The sequence below is a fragment of the Haliotis rubra genome, unplaced genomic scaffold (genome assembly GCF_003918875.1).
Source record: "Haliotis rubra isolate DU_JTF1 unplaced genomic scaffold, ASM391887v1 Scf532, whole genome shotgun sequence".
Lineage (NCBI taxonomy): Eukaryota > Metazoa > Mollusca > Gastropoda > Lepetellida > Haliotidae > Haliotis > Haliotis rubra.
Window position 1 is genome coordinate 117,462 of NW_025767227.1, and position 18,619 is coordinate 136,080.

The 18,619-nt window shown below is 36.4% G+C and overlaps 1 protein-coding gene across 1 annotated transcript in view; it reads right to left on the reverse strand.

Annotated features, from left to right (window-relative positions):
- Positions 1–18,619, reverse strand: part of LOC124253151 (WD repeat-containing protein 5-like) — a 44,639-nt gene extending 26,020 nt beyond the window's left edge. Inside the window, exons 1-3 of the mRNA XM_046686869.1 lie at positions 18,369–18,619; positions 6,206–6,290; positions 1,281–1,425 (exon numbers count right to left, since the gene is read on the reverse strand). Coding sequence (XP_046542825.1) covers positions 1,281–1,425; positions 6,206–6,290; positions 18,369–18,511 — 373 coding nt within the window. The 5' untranslated portion in view covers positions 18,512–18,619. The remainder of the gene's footprint in view (positions 1–1,280; positions 1,426–6,205; positions 6,291–18,368) is intronic.

The window sequence follows — 18,619 nt, forward strand, 5'->3', positions numbered from 1 at the left end:
TATGGGGGAGACTAGAGAAATGTACCTACATGAAGCAATGAGGATGTGTGTGTACTCTGGCTTGTCCAAGCTGGTGTATGGGGGAGACAAGAGAGTTGTACCTACATGAAGCAATGAGGATGTGTGTGTACTCTGGCTTGTCGAAGCTGGTGTATGGGGGAGACTAGAGAATTGTACCTACATGAAGCAATGAGGATGTGTGTGTACTCTGGCTTGTCCAAGCTGGTGTATGGGGAGACTAAGAGAGTTGTACCTACATGAAGCAATGAGGATGTGTGTGTACTCTGGCTTGTCGAAGCTGGTGTATGGGGGAGACTAGAGAATTGTACCTACATGAAGCAATGAGGATGTGTGTGTACTCTGGCTTGTTGAAGCTGGTGTATGGGGGAGACTAGAGAGAGTTGTACCTACATGAAGCAATGAGGATGTGTGTGTACTCTGGCTTGTCGAAGCTGGTGTATGGGGGAGACTAGAGAGTTGTACCTACATGAAGCAATGAGGATGTGTGTGTACTCTGGCTTGTCGAAGCTGGTGTATTGGGGAGACTAGAGAGTTGTACCTACATGAAGCAATGAGGATGTGTGTGTACTCTGGCTTGTCGAGAAGCTGGTGTATGGGGGGAGACTAGAGAGTTGTACCTACATGAAGCAATGAGGATGTGTGTGTACTCTGGCTTGTCGGCTGGTGTATTGGGGAGACTAGAGAGTTGTACCTACATGAAGCAATGAGGATGTGTGTGTACTCTGGCTTGTCCAAGCTGGTGTATGGGGGGAAGACTAGAGAGTTGTACCTACATGAAGCAATGAGGATGTGTGTGTATTCTGGCTTGTCGAAGCTGGTGTATGGGGAGACAAGAGAGTTGTACCTACATGAAGCAAAGCAACATGAAGGAGAGCAATGAGGATGTGTGTGTACTCTGGCTTGTCCAAGCTGGTGTATGGGGAGACTAGAGAGTTGTACCTACATGAAGCAATGAGAGGATGTGTGTGTACTCTGGCTTGTCCAAGCTGGTGTATGGGGAGACTAGAGAGTTGTACCTACATGAAGCAATGAGGATGTGTGTGTACTCTGGCTTGTCGAAGATGGTGTATGGGGGAGGGGGGGGGGAGACTAGAGAGTTGTACCTACATGAAGCAATGAGGATGTGTGTGTACTCGGGCTTGTCGAAGCTGGTGTATGGGTGAGACTAGAGAGTTGTACCTACATGAAGCAATGACGATGTGTGTGTACTCTGGCTTGTCGAAGCTGGTGTATGGGGGAGACTAGAGAGTTGTACCTACATGAAGCAATGAGGATGTGTGTGTACTCTGGCTTGTCGAAGCTGGTGTATGGCCGGAAGCGGAGTTGTGTGACGGGGAGACGATGACACTGGGTATCCTGATCTGTGAGACTGTACAGCATCTGCCCAGTCCCTGGACTATAGATCTGAAACACAAACGACACACTGTTACCATAGTAACAAGAAAACAGACATGTCCAGAAGTTTCTTAGTTTTTAATTTCAGAGAGATAAGTGTGTTAAACAGCTTAATACTGTCTGGATACATGTACTATTATAACCAGGTCATAACTTGATTTTTAAAAATAGTTTTTTTGTCATTAGATTCCTAAATTATAGGTATTTTGTAAAACACGTATAAATGATAGATTTCAATCAATCTTCTTCAGTAAATACATTAATTGTAAACACAATCAACAATCTACAGCCAAGCTATATTGTGTAACAGTAACAGTCATTCACTGTCTGTGTAGTCATCAGAGTCACTACTCCAAGCCAGTTCCTCTGTTTTCCAGCTGAAGTCTGTGTTCTCTGTTATAAACATGAAGTTGCATCTTGCAGTTTCAAGTTGCACCACTAAAAGTCCCAGATGTTTAAATTGAGCCCCGTAAAGGTTTGCATTTTCAATACAATAAATTATTTATCATTACTATGTAACCTTTTTAACATTTCTGTAACAAACCTAAACCAAGTTTTCCATGATAATATTTAGCCTTTCTTTGATTTTCTTTATATATATGTGTATATAATTTTTAGAACTCAGAATTACAAACTGTCTGTAATTCATGAAATAATATGGTGATACTGGAAGATCCTCCCCCAAAACTGGGTACCAACAAGTTAGTTCACTCACACGGATAATCAGTATTTCGTTGACCAAGGTGATTCTTTGATATGAGGCTGATGGGTCAGCTGTCGTTTACGCATTAGCACTTCCCATCATTTTGAATTAGAAACATAAGAACACATTTCAATCATAAGATTTGGCGGGTTGGTTGGTTGTTTAACACTGCACTCCACAATATTTCAGCTATATGGCAGTGGTCTGTTAATACGTCATAAGAACTATCATTGAATTTTAACTGATGTGCAAACAATATGCTTGTTTGTTGGCCTGCATGTAATAAACCCTACAACAAGATAAACATTGGACTTAGACAGGTCCAGACAGTCAGGCTTTGTTTAATCCACTTTCTGAGTCTACTTGACGGAGCTGTCTGTAGTGCAATGGCTATAAAACTCTGTCAATTACAGGGATTGTATTGGAACGGGGGCACTTATATCACAGATCAGTCAGTGACTCTGGATAACAATGAAAGATTAACAATCCTTGCAGGCCAGGCCTATATTCCGCGTGTATCGAGTGTATTGAGTTTCTCTGGCTGTGACTCCTTTGGTTAAACAGTGCTATAAATAAATAAACAATACAGACAATAGCAGCTGATATACATGGCATCCAGCGATACACGTTTAACACCATGCTTAAAGAACTCTACAGACTATCAGACAATCACCATTGAACTTGGAACTATAAAATCTCCAACATTAGACATGCCAGATATTTATGTTATATTTTATGTGTGTTGAAAGTGTCAAAACAAATCTCAGTTGATGTTGGTGGTAACGGTTGCCGTCAGTTGAACTGTGACAAAACAATGGTGCCATGCCACTGTAGCTCACCTGGACTGTTAATCAACAGTTTCAACAAAGACAGACACTAATAAATGTGGTTTCCAGCATTGATGTCCAGATATTATCGGCTGAAATGTTCACAATTAAGTGCCAAATGTGACACAAGTTAAAGCAAATGTTGATCCTATTTCCTGTTTAGAATAATCTGGAGACAATAACTCATGTTTCTTGTAATCAAACCACCTTGATTTAACTGGTGTTGATTACAGTCCGTTTGAGTCAGAAACTGACCGATGAATTGCAAATTTTATCACTGTACAAAATTGCCACATAAATATAAATAGTACACATGTTTATCATTTACTAATACCAAACAGCTTTCTTATATTTGAAAATTTTCCGGACTCCACCAAAAAAAGTTGTTAAAGAAACTATCATCATTGAAAACGCAAAAGTTGTTATCTGTCATGGCGGGGTGAAACCGCAGAAATGGAACAGCCACTTTCTCGTCGTGCACGGGATACACATGCCTGATGAAAAATGAAGTTGAATGCTGACGTGAAACAGTTGATGATTAAAGTGTACGATTTTTTCCGTGCTGAAGCCGAAAGGGGCAAACCATTTTATGCCATTAATAAATTCCGTGAGCGGGCAGCAAAAGCTTTAGGAGTATCAGCAAGGGTACTGACAAATGTTCTGGAACAGTTGATGTACAATTTTGTACAATGATAAAATTTGCAATTCATTGGTCCGTTTCTGACTCAAACGGACTGTAACTGTAACTAAAATCTTGAAGTGCATTTAGAAGTTGGACGAACATGAAGACATGACACTTTATTATGGATAAAAACGTCTTTAAATAGTTTATATGCCGTTTCAGAGCTAATTCTTGCTCATTCATCAGGTGAAATGATGAATGAGCAAGAATTAGCTCTGAAACGGCATATAAAGTTTCAATAGAAGTTGTTATTCATAAAAATGTGTCCTGCATTAACTGTAACTGGTGTAAAAGACTACCTTGATTTAACACTACTAGTACTAACTATTTGCAACAAGCATTCTTCCTCATTCATTATGTAAGATTGATGGTCAAACAAAAACTTGCATGACAAAAAGAAAATTCACTACCCTTAAAACTAAGCACATTTCGTGAATTTTGAAAAATAATTGTAACAGGTACTAAATATTATAGCTTTGAAAAAAGTATGACCCATCTCTGAACAAGCGGACTTGGGTACTTCTTCCAACCTCAGTTAATGTTATTCCATTTATTTCTTGCTTGTCGAAATAACCCACATCGGCCTAACTGGGCGTTTAGTGGGATGCGTAATAGGATATTAAGGAAAGCATGTTTACTTGTAAAATTGAGCAGAACTCAGAAAAAATACGAATAGCTGCTGAAAACAATAGATCAGACTATGGATGGCAATTAGGAGATCGCTTGGCCAGGTCTGATGACGGACCATCGACTCACCTGGCATGAAATGCATGTGTTGCCTACAGACACAAGGGGTCATCTCAAAGATATTTTATGCTTTTTTTTGTGTGTTGAATATGTGTGATCTATTGATTAACATCTAACATGTCTTTCTTTCATAAAGTTTACGTGGAGATATGTAAAATAGTATGATACCCATATAAAAGCTTAAATCAGCCTTTGTATTAAATGTCTCAAAATACATAGGTGGCATGACCACCCGAAAATCTACAGGACTGGATATTATTTGTAAATTGTTTTGACATGGCATTTACTTAATCAATTTAATTCCCCTAAAGGATTATCTTATCTCAGCTGATATCTCCATCCCCCAGCCCAACCCCAACCACCGTCTGCGATACCCGTCCTGGTTTTGCTTTTGAGACAACCCCTCATACCTGTTTGTGTTTATAGTGATGGTGAGACTCCATGACAGCTAAATCCTTCATAGTTTCAGTTTTAAAGTTATTATTTTTTACGTCAGCTATCGTTTATAATGAACATGATGAAGCTAAGTCTAATTTCAAAATGGGTATTTTAAAAGTGTCCTTTGTAATACAATATCATCACACACTAATTTGCATAAAGCCATGGTCTGTTCCACATAAGTCGATTTGGACTTAGAAAAAAACCGCTTTCTCATTTCTGTACTAATCTCTCCTCAGAAAGCCTTTTTTTTTAACGTTTCCTATCTCCCTACCACTGAGACTGTAGTTAGGCCGAACTTATTTTAAATAGTACATATATTTAAGAAATCTTTATAATATAAAGATTTCTTAAATAATATGTATGGTCACTTATAAAGATTTCTTAAATAATATGTATGGTCACCTATTTCCCGATATCAGTGGCTTTTAATAATTTTCTGATTACGTAAAATGAAAATATAAAAGAAAAAGGCACGGGATGTTATGACATGTCACAAACGGAAAAAAATCGCCATAGTTTTTGCTTCTTTTGTGATATTTCTGGACATTATAAATGCTTGCATTTTCATTAAAAACTCAATTTATTTAAGTTGTAGTTGTATTATTTGAAAATGTTAGAAAAATAAATTTCATATTTATCAACAGTGGGATTAGATCTTTTAATTTTGCTGTATATCTAGAATCCAAGTTGCAACATTAAATGTCATTAACAATTTAGTTATATGATGGCATTGGGATTTAAAAATGTCAAAAGAGCTTTAGGTCAATGGCCTATCGCCAGACACCCACTCAGGACATTTGTCCTACTGATTTTTATAGGCTTCAAAATCACTGATACCAACAAATAATGGCCATGGTATAAGATAATCTAGATCTATCCATACTATGAAAACAAGGGTCACACTACAGAAAAGATTCATATGCAAATTGTGTAAGCTGCAGTGGCTGAGTGGTTATATGGCTGACTTTGCTGATGACTAGATGCCTGACTCTGTCAGTATGGGTTCAAATTCCAGATAGGGACTCAACCCAACAAAAGTACTAGAATCTGTACTTTACTAAGAAAGTGTAATCCCAAATATTACAAGTTACAATTTCAAATTAGCCTGAAAATGACAAGCCTCTGTTTTATATACTACAAAGCCGTCCTGGTGCCTTTGAAGTGTTTTTATATCCTCCATCAATCTTAAATGTCAAAGGGTCCTCAAGTGTTTAATCCTTCAAGTTAAGGGTTAGGACAAGGGGTCCTGATTTCCATTGCTTATACAATTCAGCATGACCAGGTGTCAATGTTTGTTGTCTCCTTGGAAACCAACAGATTGTTTAATACTTCACTGCCAATTCTCTTGTGGGAGGTAATTACTTGGAAAACATGTCTGTGTGATCTTACTTTTATTGATCCATCGCAGAGTCCCACAGCAAGGTGAGCACCGTCCGCACTGAATCGGCAACACATGATGTCAATCGGGCACTCACTGAAATAAAACATTCAATCAGGTGATTGATCACAAACATAAACAAATACACGATCAATACAGGTAATAAAGCTCCAGACAGGCAGTGAATTATGTCAACACACAGAGGGAAATTACACATATAATTGTCTCAGGTAATGAACCGAACCAGGAATTTAACAAAACCACTGGTTCTACAGGTGAGCTGGCCGACACAGTACTTCAGAGGAACTGCTCACATGTTTACTATTTTTAATGGTTTAAATATTAGGGAGGTCACTGATTGTATATATCAGCTCAAAAGTATTATAATAAATTGAAAGATCAAATGTCATGATTATCATAAAAATAATAGAAAATAAATAATAAAGAAAAAAAGACTATTTAGTTTGTAAATTATCTGAGAAAATCTGCAATTAACCAGTTTATTCCTGGTTGTTGTTTGTTGTTTTGTCTGTTGCTTAACGCCACACTCAGCAATATACCAGCTATATGCAGCAGGCTGTAATTAATCCAGTCAAGACCAATTCTAATCCTAAATATGAACCATGTTGATATTTGATAAAATGTCCAAATTGAAATATCTGGTGATCCCAAAATTTGAGAACAATCCATTCAAATGTGTTCAAGTCATTGGTTGAACAAAAATTCCCTTTGGTTTATGCAAAAGTCTTTAAAAATTAGAAAATGGGAACCAAACTTTCCACTCTGCTTCAGACAAAGAAGCTGTTTTCCAAATTTGAAAACATTTTGACCAATACTTTTCAAGGTAATGCTTGAAAATAATTTCAAAGTTGAAATATTTAATTTGCTGAAATTCTTAAAGGAATTAAGACTAAAAAGGTGGTCCCTAAATTTGAAAACAATCCAACCAATAGTTTTCAAGCTATTGGCTGAACAAACTTGTCTTTGGACGGACGGATGGGCGGATTGGAGGAAGTCCTTGATACAACCATACAGTCGAGCCCTGTTTACACGGACGTTTTAGCTACGTCTGAAACCGTCCGGATAGCGAGTTGTCCACCTATTTGAATTTACCAAGTGACATGTTCGGGAGTTGCACAATGAAAATTTATTCTTTCACTTCAGATTTACTAGCCATGCTCAAGTCCTGACCACAGAATCATGACAATGCATTGTATTTAGTGGTGTTCCAAGTAACTGAAATAATCGAAGATTGGTCGCAGTGATCAAACGACCAAGCAATCAATCATATTGTCTCATTATCGAACACAAACGATTTTGGAACTACATGTACTCTTTTAGAGTTTACAACACTTGACGATGGAACATATCTTCGAAGTTGTCAGGGCCTGAAAACTTGTTCAACTCTTAAAAAACTCACTTCACTAACTGAAAAGTCATGACTAAATATTTCTTGAAGACTCCAGGAAGTTTATGTTCATGATATATTAGTCATCACTTTAAAGAAGCAAGTTGCAACATTTTAAATTGGATGTGAAATTTGCAAAAGCAATTTGCGTAGTTTATAAATAAATAAAAACAAAAACAGAGAACCATGTTATACTTATCTGCAATAACATCTGAATAGGAAAATCTGAGAAATGACGCTAACCAATTGTTTCTATGATTGCTCACTGGTAATGAATAAATTATCAACTGTGAGATTGCAAGCAATTTCCAACACTAATTATATTATCTGTTAGATGCATTCAGTGCTTACAAGACTCTTAGATGAATTTCCTCACTGCCACATCGTACCGCATGGGGTGTGTGTTGACAAGTACTAGTAATTAACAAAGACACACATCAAACGACTGCCGAGATATAGCAGTGAACACAATAATCAGTTGTTCGGTAAGCATAACCTCACAGTCAGTAAGTAGGCCTTCCGGGTAATCGGGTCAACTCTCAATAGGGATTGGATTGAAAAATCATCGTCCGGGTCCGGAAGCGCGGAGTCCGAGTACGTGAGTACATTTAAAGATGAAAAGTTTCGTTTCACTAAAAACTCGTGAGGAGGGCGGGATTTCCGGAAATATGTAAACAGGGCTCGACTGTATACCCAAACCCTAACCTTATTAGGTTAATATGAAATATCAGGAATGTATTTCATTTCTTTCCTTTCTGAGTATCCAGTGCAAAATTGCTGTTGAAGTCAATTCTTGTAAATAAGTCGAAGAACAATAACTTCCCGCTAAGTTAAAACATTACCATGTTAATGATTACGTGTGTGAAAACAATAATCATCATGATTCATCACTGTTCATAGTAATCTACCATGTTCTCAAATGATCTCACAGAACATAATACTGCTATGAGTCTTGTAGATGTATGAAAACTTGATAATACATCCATGACATACAAGCTGTCAACACCATAAAACCATAAAACTGTCAGCTTGACAAACTTGTAAGTAGGCCTACTAGAATCATAGAGGCACAGTGCCCTTGGTTTAACTGTCTGGAATGGATCCTACAAAGTTTGATAGCCCATATGTTGAGACTAAAGTCTACCAATAAACCCAATTCTACAGACAAGTTAGGGCTTGAAGACAAAACTGTTGCTCTGTTCTGTGATCAGGATGCTAAGTGTGTTCAGTTAGTGGGTGAGTGAGTTACGATTTTAAGTCACATCGGCATCACTTGAGTAAGATTTACCAGTATTGTATTTGCTTCTATCAGAATGTTGTTGCCATGGCCACAGGCTATGCAATGTTGGAAAATAATTATTCAGGTGTTAAAGAACAAATAAACTTTTGTTTTTGTACTGTTTTAACCATTACATATGAAAGATGTGCGGTTAGTCTTAAGCGGAGCACCACTTTCCTTTTTTAAAAAAATTGTGGTTAATTAATACCGAGCGATCAAAAGTTGCCAAAAAGTTGCCTGCTTCACTCTCGCCCGCCAACGAAACCACAGAGAGGTCACGTAACTCTGCATTTTCAGTAAGTTGTATATCAAATGTGTAACAAGCTCGTCATTTTGCTGATTTTCTCGACGTCAACAAAGACATGCCAAATCGTTGCGTTGCCGTCAAATTGCTCCTAGGGGTCGGGTGATGGTGTCACCATGCCCTGATTTCCACCGGACCCTGTAGTTCGTGCTAAATGTGTTATGTTTGTGAGTGCAAAGCGAGCGTTGTGGAAGCCTGAAACAATATCTTACTTGCGTTCAGATCGCTTCACGGAAGTTAAAGAATCAAAACTACTTACTAGTTGTAGGAAAATATGTATATGATTGAAGACCAAAACGATTTTCCATGACACAACTTGTAACTTAATGATTTCTTCCTCGGAAGCGAGGTTGTGGTGGAAGTGACAATAATATTGTAAGTAGTGTCATATTGACACCCACCTCGCTTCCACAAGAGAAATTGTTATGCTATAAGCTATGTCATGCAAAATCATATTGTCCATCAATCAAATACATATTTCACTACCAGTAGAAAGTAGATTTTATCTCGGTGAAAACAAACCTAAATAGCATTTATTCTCAGACTGGCTTAATGTTCGCGACAGGGCTCTGCCATTTTTAAAATTGTGACGTCCGGGGCTAAAGTCTGTTAAAGAATTAATGAGATTATGGTTTGTTTTCATCTAGTTTGAAAATCAAAACTACTTTCTACTCAGTAGTTAAATATGTATTTGAATCATGACCAAAAGGATTTTGCATGACACAACTTGTAACATGACGATTTCTTCCATGGAAGCCGGGTGGGGTCGGTTTACAATACTCGCGCGATAAATCTCTTTGCTACATTCAACGTGGTTAACGTCCACTTACCAGAATGTAGATACTAGTCAATGTACGTCTTTATATTTGGTCTAATAATCCTAAAGTTCTGTCGGAAATGCTAGAAAATGCTTTTGACTTATATTTAAAATTCAGAGGCATTACAGTTACTTAATAACAAATATCACTTCAAGAAACATCTACCTAATGTAGACCGAGGTAATAAATTTTGAGACATGCTCTAAAATGTGTTTTTACTGATGAAAATACCAAAACTTAGAAAAATAAGGGGTAGTTGGACGTTATTTGAAACAAACATTAACTGCCTGTGTTACGTCATCAGCATGCACGGTGTCGACAGGTGAAATTGACACCTGAGCACACGCCGGGCTTTAGGGTCATCTCAATAGATGTTTTCTGCAAAATGTTGAATATGTGTACGTGAAAGCATAATGTGATCAGTTATGTAAGGGATCATTTGTGTATGTGTGTTTGTTTTGAAATAAACATACTGAATTACTGTACATTGGAAAGAATCCTATCACTTGTGTTATCTTATCGATTGATTGTAGAAATGTGCAACGTTTTAATAAATGTTTTGCATGTCAACAGTATATTTCATTGAAAAATATGAATGTAATTCGGTCAGTTTAATCTAGTTGTGAACATTGGCCAAAGATTTAACAGAGTCACTGGTGTAGCTTCTTTAGAATATATATATTTTTCTTCTTCTCATAAAGATCGAGACCGCCCGTCCTAAGCACTCCCTTGTCAAAGTTGTCAAGGATGGTTTTACGTCCGGTTTTGCATTTGAGACAGTCCCTGTCTTGTCTGATTTGTTTACAATATTGTAAACTTGTTGGTAAGACATGCCAACAGCTCTACAAGTTCTGTAATAAACTCTTTCTAAACTAATGAAAGTTTTACCTCTGTCTTTTTTAAGCAGAAAAACCTATAAACCTTTGCAACAATCGACTGCAAATCGCTTGGCCATAGTGGACGCTGTGATAAAGATGTGCATGCATGACGGAAACTTATTTATCAAGACTTAACATTTATATTAATATTTCTTCCACAAAGAAAAACGATAATTAAGTAAAGTAACACAAACATTCCACATTTATTTGTTTAGGAAAACGTTAATTTATATTTTTACACCACCTGTATTATTAGCATAAATGTAAAGACTATTTCAGATTTCTGTTGTTGAACTCTGAAAAAAATCTTAAGTTGCTATTTTGGTACCAAATTCTCTCCTGTAAACTGCCCTTCAAATGCATGGGAATGTTAAATCGATTGAAATAAAAATTAGGTAGACAATAGGCGAGTTGATATATTGACAACATAGTACATTTATCACCTTTATAAAGATATTAAGGCTAAAAGCATTTTTCTAGCATTTCCGACAGTACTTTAATTAGTTTATTATCATACTTGTATGCATTTTGAAACTTAACAAAAAGCAGGCGATCTGCTGATACTTATAGTGAATTTATAACAGGACTGTAATATCTAGACATTTTATAGTTTGCCAATGTGAATCATAATTCGCACAGACGCTCTAGTGTATGTTGTCTGTCTCATTACACTTCATGGCGAAAACAATGATTCTGTTGAATCCTATGACAAATGAATAAAAACAAAATGCAAAAATATAAATTAAAACAGATTAAAGTTATAGGAACAATGTCAGGCTATTACCTTGTTCGAGGAATGTATCTATCAATATCCACATAAATGAGTGATATGCCATTCATCTGCAGCTGTTCCAAGTGATGTGTCTTTTAAGTCTAATATGCGAAAAAGTGATATATTGTTTCTGGTTTTTCACATTGGTGTATAGTCTCATTAGTCACCCAAGATAGCACACCTGGCAACTAATTGCGTAATGTCTGCCATTCTTTAAAAAAAGTAAGTTAGTCAGCCAATAATGAGCAATCAATTAATGTATTGGCGGTTAATCCTTTGAAAGAAGGACGTAGTTTTTACACAGACATTTTATGACAGAGTGTATTCAGTATAGATTAGTAAATCTACATACATAAACACTACCTTTTGACAAATAAGCTGTGCAAGATAAAAGTAATTAATCAATCAGTGTGTTATCGGTTAATCCTTTGAATGTTTGATCGATGTTTGTTTTTTGAAACTTGATAATTCTTCTCACTGCACTTCCATGCGCATATTACATAACATGTAATACATTTTCCACATCAGACCTCAATTTATAATGTTGAGTATTTACTCCAGACACAAGAAATGCCAAATGGGAACCTTTGTCGGGTAATCTAAGTGGTGTTACCACTAATTATACCTGTTATAAATTCATTAACTGACCATCAAGTGAATGATGACAAATAATGTGTACGTTTATACCACCTAACACGGGTTACAACAAGGCAGTATTAATTGCTGTATTGCATGTGAAAACTTATGGGCCGACACTGTTTTGAGAATGCGAACAGAACTTCATTGTTGCATAAGAAATACATATAAGCATATGCTGTGTGTTAAAACTGTATGTACCTATTTACCTAAGTAAATTTTCAGATTCTTCTAGCAATGGCAAAGTGGGGTTGTTTAGTTTACGGATTCAAATAGATCAAATGTCATTTTTTAATATTATACGTCATATTTTTACATGGCGTGAATATATATCGAGGGAAAAAAACCCACAGAAATGGGATCAATTATGATCAGTCATTATACCATCCAGGCATTAGAAAACCTGAAAAAGCCCACACTGCTTTGATACTTTATTACAATCAGACCAAACTACCGGGGACATTTTCAAATAACGACATCTGATAGGCATCCGCCCATAAATGCTGCACTGTTTAGGGTGAAGAAATTAACCGTAACCGTGATGAGCGAGGCTGATCATAGTTTTCACTATCACTTGCGTCTGGCTCGAACAAATAAGGCCTACCGACACCAAGCGATTTTGACAGAATCGTCTATGAAATCAAGTTGTTACTCAGAAGCTAGGCAAAGTAGTTGACAAAATGAAATGACAGTAGATTGTGAAAACATATAGCTTTCATTTTTCACAACAATTGTCACGATTCCAGGTTTATACAAACCTGTAAACAAGATGATTTACCCCCTGAAATGTACATGAATTCTACATCGGCCCTCATAATCATATCTATTCCTCACATTACGTCACGGAGACGCGTCCCTCGGATTGGTAACAAATACCATGTGCAATATTCACAGATTAAACCCTTTCATGTGTTTAACCATGTAAGATAGAGTTGAGAAGATATTGAAATGAATACCCCAAGAATTGCAACAACGAAAACATCAATAAACTGCAACATTTCAACAAGGTAATGATTCAAGGTGTTTATTTCAAGCACAAAGGTTACATAAACTTTTAAAAACTTCTCAACAAGTATGTGTGACATATACCATACATCAATTAATTACTTTATACAATTAGAAATGGTTAATAAAAATGTGCTGCCATTTTCGTTTCTGATACCAATCATTTGATTTAAACATATTTTATTCATTGAAGAAAGGATTGTGCACAAGTTATCCAAGTTAATGAAGCCCTGTCCCAATACTTACAACAATTATATTTACATGACTTAAATCAAATATGCAAAAACCTATCACAAGTAGTTGTTGTTTTTTGGTAAAAATGTGTTGGCATTCTTGAACATTTTTCAGCCCATTGATGCTGAATTATTTTTCAGATACCAGAAATAGAAATACTTTTTTCTAAGTGTGCCTTAGGACGAGACAAATATTTTAGGTGTGCTTTTCAGAAATCAAGTGTGCCCACATGTTTTTAGAATAATGACAATGACGATGATCATTTGAAATTTATTGTTAAATAAAGAAATGGGTTTATGAGCATTCAAATATGTATGACATTATTCAATTTGGAAAAAGAGAAATGTTTTGGGGATTAATTGACTACCGTGAAATGTGAATTGTGTATCTAAAAATTAGGAGTGTCATAAGGGAACCGAACACGCTTTTCATCCGTGCCATTTCAAAATTTACCGTGCAATGGCACGCTAATATATGGGGTATTTCGAACCCTGGATACTATAGCTGTAACGATTCACTCGCAGATATTCGTGAATCGAACGTAGTCTTCATGAATTCAATTCAAGTATTCGTGGCCACCAGAACCGAATATTAACGAATATTTACGTTTTTTAAGGGAGCATGTTTTACTTGAACCCTTGTGTACTTTTTTAAAGTGAGATATGCAGTATGGAATATGTACTAGCCTTGCAGTAGCCCAAGTCATGTTAGTTTGCCAAGGCCACACATGGTACTGTCAAGTATAACTATTACATACCAAATTTGAGTGTCATGAGATGACTGGTTATTGCTGTGCCAGATCAAAACTGTCAACATGGGCGTTCCATATTGTACATCAATCACTTAACTACAATATTGTATTAGTGAATAATTATTCAGATTCGCTTACCCAACAGTCATGATAATGTATCATACAGTGTTCACGAATAGTGTCTGACCCTCTGACAAATCTGGCAGATTCCGACACGGTCTGATAGAAATCTACAACCTGCTGGCCCCAGTGTCTGATTGTATGTTTCACAAATGACTTTGACTGAAGTTGTTGTATGTCACATGTCACATGTGACGCTTGTTTGCTGTTTATAAATCTTATGTTTGTTAGTAATTTTAAATGCCAATTATAAGAAATTTTAAATCTGAAATGTGTGTTTAATTTTATTCTATGGGTCCTGTGAATTTTCAATGGGTCAGACAGACATCTGAAACTTACAGGACCCAATGTCCTATTACTTTGAAACACCATTCGTGGAACACTGATCATATTCACCACATAGTGTATTCGTTGCAGCCCTACTGGATACACATTTTCATTTGAACTAACAAGTGAACTATGTGAGAAAGGTAAGCTTGAACATCATTGGAACTACCTCTAACAAGAAACATGATAAAAGCATCAGGAGATGAAGAATAAACTTCATTATACTGATGGTGCACAATAAATGCAAAACATGAAACTAGTTGTAGAGAAAGCGCTACTAAGCATTAGGGTTGGGTATTGCCAAAATTTTCATATTGCAATATATCGTGATACATGTTGGCGTATTTCAATATGTATTGCAATATATTGTGAAAGTGTAACACATGGTTAAGGTAATGATATTACTGTTTCCTTTCTTTTGAAACAATGCCACTGGCCACTGTATTTTTATGGTTTAAAAGTCACGCAAATGCAATTATCTGACCAATAAATTATTCTCAAATTCTCAAAACTATTAATGTATAATAATATAAATGATATACAAATGTTAATCATATTTTGTACCACATCACGAAAATTACCAATCATGGTCACTGAAATTGACGATCGTATCGGGTGAACCGGTTCATGAACAGTGTACCACAATATATCTTATTGTGAAGTTTTAATTGCAATATACTGGTTAAAGGTCACATGCAACCAAAAATCAAACATAATTAAAACACAATTATCACTTATTCATGACATATAATATACATTGCTGGTTATGAAAAACATATAAACAAAATTATAAGGGTACAATCGCAAATCAAAAGTGCAATATTTTGTATTTGGGTTTACTTCCCAAGAAACGAAGCAGCCGGGATACCGAACCCAGTCAGAGCGGGTGGGTGTGCACTCAAGTGTAACGGCTGGTTCATTTGCAGATGCCCTCACGGCTCATTGTGTGTGTATATATAGAGATGTTGGGTTTTGTAAATACATGCTCATTTTTGTGTGTATAACATGTTACAATCAACAGACATCATAACATGTCATGTGTTCAAGTATCACACCTGCCTGTCTGTGTAATTACATAATGTGACAGAGACCGAACTCGGGCCATAAATCAATGCATTTTGTTTCTGGTGTATAGCCTGATTGGTGTTAAGTTCAAATTGCATGTGGTCAGTGATAGCAGCTGTGTATTGAATATCGTCATTAGCAGACAGGCAGGGAGACACACAGGTGTCAATAAAACAGACATTGAGTTTTGTCTGTGACAACGACATATCTATATCACAGTTAGAAATTCTGTCAACGCTAAATAATGACATTGCTTTTAAGCATCGAACTGAGAAAGTGACTCGGTAAGAAGAACGTGTGGTGAAATAGACAAAATGAAATTATATACACAGTTAATTTACTGTCATAACATACAAAAAGTTTCATACTTGTGAGATATCAACAAAACATTAGAAAAATAGCTCACACCAAATCCTTCACCGAGTATTCACCGGACAACCCGCTTCCAAGCTGCTTAACTTATTTCACTGCACACGCCCCATGAGCTTGTTTCCAGCTGTTGAAACCAGTTATTTTTTAAGTTGAATTTGCATTTTGACGATTTGTGTCGTTAAGTCCATACTGAAAGGTATCAGAATCTGCAAAGTTGTGTTTTACGTTGCATGTGACCTTTAACCAATATTATCGCCCACCCCTACTGAGCTTGATAAGTCCAAGATTTTTTTAAAGACGACAATTTTCTCTACTTTAATGGTTCACCAATATATGTACTGTGAGGTGTTTTTCTTTTTTAAATGGTTCTATGGAAACTGTGAGTTAACAAAATACTGCCTCATATCTGCAGGATATACATTTATTTATCATACAATGGATATGTATCCATTTTCTGTCAGCTACACTTCATTTCGAGGCGTGAGTAGACGCAATATGATAGTGATTGCTGTGAATAATGCGGGCCAAAGTATCGGGGGGACACATGATTTCACCGCAGTTAATTTAGAGATATTATAACATTCTCGAATGGCACTTTAGTAATATTAAACTAGATTGCAGTCCAGATATGTAGGAAAAATGTTTTATTCCTCCATAGCATAACAACAATTAACTTTTTTAATTCAATATGGAAGTGTTCCCACACTCTATTTCCAATGACTGATAATGATGAGAAAATGAATGAAAGTTGGTGGGTTGGTTTATGTACGGAACATACCATTTTGATGATGATTTGAATTTCGGAAGCCCCTACCGACATACCACAGGCGAGTGCCAAAACACCTTATCGAATACCTACGATTGCTATTGTAGAAATACAGGTCCATTTGTTTTATAATTAAAAATAACACTATCTGTTAAAATTCGGAGCTTTATCACAGTAAATCAGAGGTTGGATTTAGGGATAAAAATTCGGAGTAACTCCGCCTGAATTAGAGTGGATGGCACCTCTGTATCCCATTTGCATAGATCGATGCTCATGATGTTGATCGCTGGATTGTCTGGTCCAGACTCGATTATTCACAGACCACAGCCATATAGCTGGTATATTGTTGAGTGTGGCATTAAACAACAAAACTACACAACAACAAATACACAGATAGCTCCTCTTGTATGGAATTATAATTATTTGTATTGGTTCAACCAAGAGGATACATGATGGCATAGTTTATATTTTAAATAGTTTTTCGAGAGATGAAGTAAACACTTGAAAATATCCTGTGATCACTGACCACAATACTTAAAATAGGATGAAACAACTGATCACATCATGAAACACGATAGGAGAAATGTGGAACTTGTTTCTGATTACTGTCTAGCTGTACATCAATTTCATTTCCAAACTGAGACCTTTGGGTTCTGTAAGTTGCGAATGCAAACCAAATGTGGATCCATATTCAGTGATTTTGCTCATAATTCTTGATAACATTTGCAAGTTGCATATGCATTTAAGAAAACACGTGTGAGTGAGTTTAGTTTTACGCCGCACTCAGCAATACTCCAGCTATATGGCGGCTGTCTGTAAATAATCGAGTCTGGACCAGAAGAAAACATGCTGAAATTAAACTAAAAATATAACTTCTTTCCGATTAAATCTAACGTTTAACATTTACCTTGCTTCATCATAAAGATATACAAACTAACCAAAGTTAAGACTACAATCTGATATTGTTCTATATTTCCCAGAATTTCACATGCTCAAAGCATGACAAAGTCAGTCAGCATGGTCCCTCTTGTTTAAGTTGAGATACTAGTAACTGATTTCTAAGGACATTTTCATTTTCTACATTCAACTGACATACAGCATGTGAGACAGTGATAAATCATATTTGACATTCTGTTTCTAAGACGTGAAATAATTTTGAAAAAATCATAATTTGAAACTTCTTATTCTATTAGAATATTTGAATAAAAATTGAAATAATTTTTGATAATATTTTCACACGGTTGACATTAGATGGACCAGGGGCACCTAATGCGACCTAAAGGGCGAGCTATCTCAATCTAAGATTTGTTCGACAATGAGATATGAAATCACTCAGCAGTCAACTCACTCATAATACCTTCTTCAACACAGATCACGACGATGATGGGACAAAATTTCACTCATAATTTACAACAAGAAACTGTAGAAATATTGCTTACATTGTATCCAGCAATTTCATATTTCCCTCCAAGTACGGGCCGGTTTTTCTTTGACTTCCATGATCGCTTTGACCAGCATCGGTCATGTAGGAAAGGGCGTCAGATGCCGCGCTCATCGGGCGTTGAAGTCTTTCACTCATCATCTTGGAAATGGAAATGATAAACTCAGTAACCTCAGCTAGAAATAAAACAAGGAAACGGAACGTTCCTATCGATCCGTGTCGTCACCTTGCCTCCATGTAAACTATCTG